A 5,734-nucleotide genomic window follows, 5' to 3' on the forward strand; every position below is an offset into this window, starting at 1 on the left:
ATCGGTTTGGGCAGTGAGGCCTTGGCTCTCCCGACAGCTCAGATCAATTTGGACAATCGTCCAAATTGATCCAAGGGGACTCAACAGCACTCGCTCCATGTAAAGCTTGGGGTTGGGTTGAATATTGCTTGCTTGAGATACCGCAATGGACATCTCAATGGACTGTTCATTCTGCTTGGAGCAGGAGATTTAAATCACATGACATTATGAAAGGGATTGATGAGAAATATGTCCCCCAAATTCATTCCACATAGATGGCAGAAACGTATGTGGGGAAATCCTAAGGAAACAAGCATATCATCTCGGGGGAGCCATGTTTAGACTTGCACATCTGGTGATTGGCTAAGATATACTCAATGTAGATCAGACACAGGGAAAGCAACGCAAGAAGCACTCCACAGGATACTACTGGGAAGCTGATGATTCAGCCTGAATTCCACCGACCAGGAATGATGCACATGCAGCAGTTGACTTCAAAATTTCGTCCTCGGGGGAATCTGGAATTATCGAGGGCGTTTCAATGTGTTGACGTTCTTCAATAGCATCCTTGAGCAAAATATAAACCTGCACAAAAGTATGGAGTTCAAAGTAAGTGTAACAACACACGTTGCTAAGGTAATGGACTACATACTTGGGGGCTCATTCCACCTCTGGAAATGCAATCCAAGAAGTCAACAGGCATTGGATCTCCGGGGGATACTTTCATTTGGTCTGTAATGGTCTGGCACATTATCAAATTGATTAGGAGATGGGCCTGGATTACGCAAATGATCAATGGGGAGCAGCAACTTACCTTCCACACTTTACAGAGATGAGTGTATTGAGCCTTCATCTCAATGATTTGAACTTACCCATTGAGTCCCGGGTATGCTTGCAAGACATCCTGGAAGTTGGCAAAGTAGGTTGCCTTGACAATGTGGTGGCCCCTCTCGTGGCCAGCTAGTCAGGATCAACACCACCAGCAGGATCATCAAGACTCTGACCTCAAGATCTCATCATCAAGGCATCAAGAACCCAAACCTCAAGATCCCTTTTCCATCACCTTCCCACTTCAACTGGCTCCCTTCTCAAGATCTTACCCTTTTTCCTTCCTTTTCCATCTTCTCATCTTTCCATCCCCACTCCCTCTCAGTTCCCACCCTCTTCATTTTTCTTGGTCCTAACACAGCGGCTGCTGTGGGTTTATTTCCTTGTTTTTTTCTGGTTTTCTCCTTTTCTGTTTGTTCCACCTATCTCTTCTTTTCTTTCTTCCTTTCCTCTCTGTGGCTCTTTTCTTTCTGTCTCCTCATGCTGTGTTTTCTTTTAGTTTCCTTTGTGCTGTTTCTTTTCTCCGCTTCTTTGTTGGTTTCTTTCTGCTGTTTTGTGTGTGCGCGCGTGTAGCGCGCAGAGGATGTGATGAAATGTATGTGACATGTCACCCGGAGTCCAAGTTCAGCTCAAACTTGGATGATGGGTGGCCATGGCATTCTGATCCCCAGAATATGGTCCATCGGGAGTTTATAGATCAGATCTTCAGAGTCCAAACCTTTGAGCTCCGCTCGCGGATAATCATCATCCAGAGTTTCCCAGATCCCTTCCTTCCTCATTCTTAAGATCACATTTCCCCACCCTTTTAAAATAACAACCACCGCCGAGGATCCAAACCCCCCAGCAAACATTGCAAAACCACCACCAAAACCCCCAGCTATCCTCGATCTTTTTCTGCGCTCATCTCTACGGACCACCGCCACGAGGGCAGCCTAAACAGCACTTCTCCCCTCACACGACTGCCGCCGCTTAGCACAGACAGGAGTCCCTCAACAAGGAGTGCGGATGATTTTTCTACTAGCTCCTTGTGTTGTGAAAACCATGCGCCAAAGAACTTGATCAGTTCAACGCACAAGCGCTTGGTCCACCAGATGGTTCGGCGGCGGAATGTAGGAGGCCCATCCAAGCTGTACGGGGGATTTATTGCAAGTACAGTTCTGTTGTAATGTATGGTGGCTACACTGCCCTGACCGTCTCCTGGAAGGGTTCGTTGATTAGGCCAGGTATTCTGACATATGGGAGAGGTAACAAAGCGTTAGTCTGGTATCCAAAGCACTGTTCCCCAGCAACTCACATGACAATTTGGCGGTAAGGCCACTGCGGGTAGAATCTCTAATACCCAATTGGTATCAGAAGCCTCTTCCCCAGGATTCAAGTCCATGTCGTGTAGAGGATGTTGGCTTTGTTCGGTGTTGTTGGCGATCTACCTTGTTTCAATCCTTCTGTGGATACACTGAATTCAACCCAATCCCCCGGAAGGACCGGTCGGGCCGGTCCCAGGTGAATTGAGGGACTGAGCTTCTACATAGAAATATCTTGTAAACCAAACCGTGTGCAGACCACCCCAAACTGTGAAACCTGAAGGGCTGGCGCCTAATTACCGGTACGAACTTGGAAAAAACATCCGCCAAAGTTAAATTGACGTGGTTCCAACAACATCAACAAGGCCACAACAACCCATTGTGTGAGTATGTACCTCTACATCCTCCACCTAGTTGAATATAACGCTGAATGATTGCATCTTAGGCAATGCGGGTATGCAGATGCCATAGGAATCTGGATGCAGAAAATAAGTTTACCAGGACGCAAATGGCATGGAACGAATAGGTGTCCCGTTGTCAGACGTGTGTTTTCGAAAACACCAACGGATCTCTGAACTGAATATCTTACTTCGACCTAGACCTAGTGACAATCAAGAGCCCTGCAAAATTCCTGCAACCGGATCCCAAAATCAACAAGGCCATGCCGTCACCAAAAATCAACACCTGATTGGCCTGAACAGTAACGCAGCGGCTACATCACAAATCACTTGGCAACCAGCCACTGGTCCAAGCCGCAGCAATCACCCTCTGGATGCCCATCCACGCGAAGGCCAAAATCGCGATCTAGATTCAGAGTTTCAATTCTTTGATCAACATGTTCTACATGTTTTAGTCCAAGCCGCTCTGTTCCACTTCGAGGATTATATGAGCAAAAAGACTTGCAAGAGATTCCTGGCTGATGAGAAGGAGAAGTTAACACGGCTGGGCAAGAGATTTGGTTTTCAAACATCTATCATGCTGAAGGACATACCATCCTCAATGAGTACGGTAACACGAAGTCTTGGGTTAGATTTTAGTTTTCAAGAGCAGGCCACTTGCCCGAAATGTTGGACGCTCTACGAAGGAATTGCCAATTCTGAAACTTGGGCCAAACAAACGGTACATACTAACGTGACAACTCATTGTACTGCTTGATTCTTCACAACCGGCAGGAGCCTCTCGAAGTCAAATGAACCGATCCGGAAGTGTGACTAGCCAGTTTTCAAGGAGTTCAAAGCGTCTGGGAAACCGGCTTGGCGACCAATTAAGGGTTTCTGCTACCAGAAGCTCAAAGATTGGCTGAAGAGGAAGCTTCTCTGTCCCGAGTTTGAGGACCTGGTCAATGCTCCTTTGCATTATAAACGGCAAGATGGAGTTATGAGGGATCTATGGGACGGTAGTGTATGGAACACTCTCAAATTCCCCAGCACAGATTCTGAACCTTACACAAGCACATCCAGTAACTTCGTGTTCAGTCTTTACGTCAACTGGTTCAATCCTCACAGCAATAAGATAGGTGGGAAGTCGTTGAAGGCCGGCGCTATAACTCTAGTTTGTCTCAACTTACCTCCGGCTGAACGCTATCTAGAGCAGAATATCTTTCTGTTTGGGATTACTCCGGGCCAGCCTCCAGCCAATTACATATTCAATGTCCTCCAACCGCCAGTGGACGATTTCTTGGAATTGGCGAACGGGGTTCACTTTCAAGAAACCACACACTTTCCGACGGGACGAACTATTTGCGCAATTATGCTCCCATTGATCGCTGATCTCCCAGCACTGCAAAAAGTAGCCGGATTTGCTTCTCATTCAGCAACCTTATTTTGTTCTTTGTGTAAGCTCCCTTGCTCAAAGATTAACATCATAGATCCGCAAAAGCATGAAGACCACATTGAATGGGCAAGAAAATGGCTTGAAAGCCCCAATCATACGCGCAAGGCAGCCATAGTCAAAGAACACGGTGTGCGCTACAGCCCGCTTAACGAATTACCGTATTGGAAGCCTTTGGAATACTCAAGTATTGATGTTATGCATGCCCTCATGCTGGGTGTGCTCAAGGACCATTCTCTCTTGTATTTTGGATTAGCAGCAACAGGCAAGAAACTCAAGGCTGATCTGAAGAAGCTGGCAAAAAACAACCAAGCAGACAAGGCACTGTGTTTGAGATGTTAATTGAGAGAAGAAATCAGACAAAGAAACGCCCTGCCGAAGATGATGAACATCCTGCAAAGCGCCGATTAACCTCACAAAATGTAGAGACTGTAAAATGAAGATGTGTCTGGTGAGAGTCAAACTCATGACCTCAGCTATGCTGAGACACATGCTAGAGTGCTGCCTTTACCAACTAGGCTACAGACGCTTGTGGCTGCCAGCTGGGTGGTTGGTTGGTAGTGCTCATGGGTCAATCCAACAGCCCTCCATACTGTGGTGATGCATCATAGACCAGTCTGTAGCGATCACTCCTGATCAACATGTTGACTTTATGTTAGGTTATAAAAGGAATGTGAGTTAGCGTGTCGAACTGGAATTTGATTTTAGCAGACAAACAGACAACTCAACACAAAACCTGGAAGCGTTGGCCGCCACAACTCAGCACGACCCAGTTCCGGCGGTTCCACAGCTAGCAAGTTCTTTGCAAGAATCACAAGCCTCCTTGGCTACAGTGCATCAATACAGCTTCAGAGCGCGCCTAAGTAACCAAAAAACAAGTCAATCAAGTGAAGCAACCGCAACTCCACGTAAGGCTCCCAGTCGGGCATCAAAACAATCTCACAGATAAAGCATGGCCAGCAAAGCCAAAACCCACGACAAAGAGGACAGTGTCCCGGACCGGGAGTTAGATGATCTGATGCCTTGTCTGCTTCCTGAAGAACTTCTTTGTGTTAGGAGAGCTATTGAACAAACCTCTGTACCGTCTTGGGTGGACCGCCTGCCTCTCCAATTAGGCACCGCAAGTGCAGGCTCCCTCAAAGCAGCCGAGTGGGGCATCTTGTACACAATATTTTACCCACTGGTGTTAATGCCTTTGTGGGACTTGTGTGATGCAAACACTGATTGCAAGATCCTATCAGCCAACTTGGTTCAGTTAGTTTGAATTATCCACAAGTTGAACCATTGTAAGATCACAATTGCAGAGGTAAGCTCCATTGACGAGACAATCCAGCAATATAGGAAGCACACGCTCACAAACTGGCCAAAAGTGAACTCCAAACCAAATATCCACATCCTACAACACTTCCCCGCAGTAATTGAACGCTTTGGGCCGCCGGCTGCCTTCGCGGCTTGGGCACAAGAGCGCTTGAACGGCCTCCTTGGGAAAGCCAAAACAAATAATCACCCTGGTGAGTTCTTTACTTCTACTATGCAATGTATACAACACAGAAACATATTAACTTGCTGTGACCCGCCTGTAGGGAGGTTGAGCAAGACATTATTTTGGCGATGGATACAGGGAGCTACATTGAAGCATCTGGGTGGCCTAACCAATATAAACGTTGACGAGGCTGTTGAGGAGTCAAACGGAACGATTGATGCAACCCCAATATCGGGAGAGATATATGACCAATGGCTAGATCACCTCAACACATACCCCCTATACTCATCATCCAAATGGATTCGTGAAGGTC

The 5,734-nt window shown here is 46.8% G+C and overlaps 1 protein-coding gene across 1 annotated transcript; it reads right to left on the reverse strand.

Moving 5' to 3' along the window:
* Window positions 1–405: 405 nt before the first annotated feature.
* Window positions 406–832, reverse strand: PtA15_14A331 (uncharacterized protein; the record flags this gene model as incomplete). Its single annotated transcript, XM_053163036.1, has 3 exons — window positions 406–564; window positions 632–721; window positions 794–832. 3 exons carry the CDS (start codon window positions 830–832, stop codon window positions 406–408), a joined length of 288 nt encoding a protein of 95 aa, XP_053027002.1.
* Window positions 833–5,734: the final 4,902 nt, after the last annotated feature.

This window comes from Puccinia triticina, chromosome 14A (assembly GCF_026914185.1).
Source record: "Puccinia triticina chromosome 14A, complete sequence".
NCBI classification, from domain to species: Eukaryota; Fungi; Basidiomycota; class Pucciniomycetes; order Pucciniales; family Pucciniaceae; genus Puccinia; species Puccinia triticina.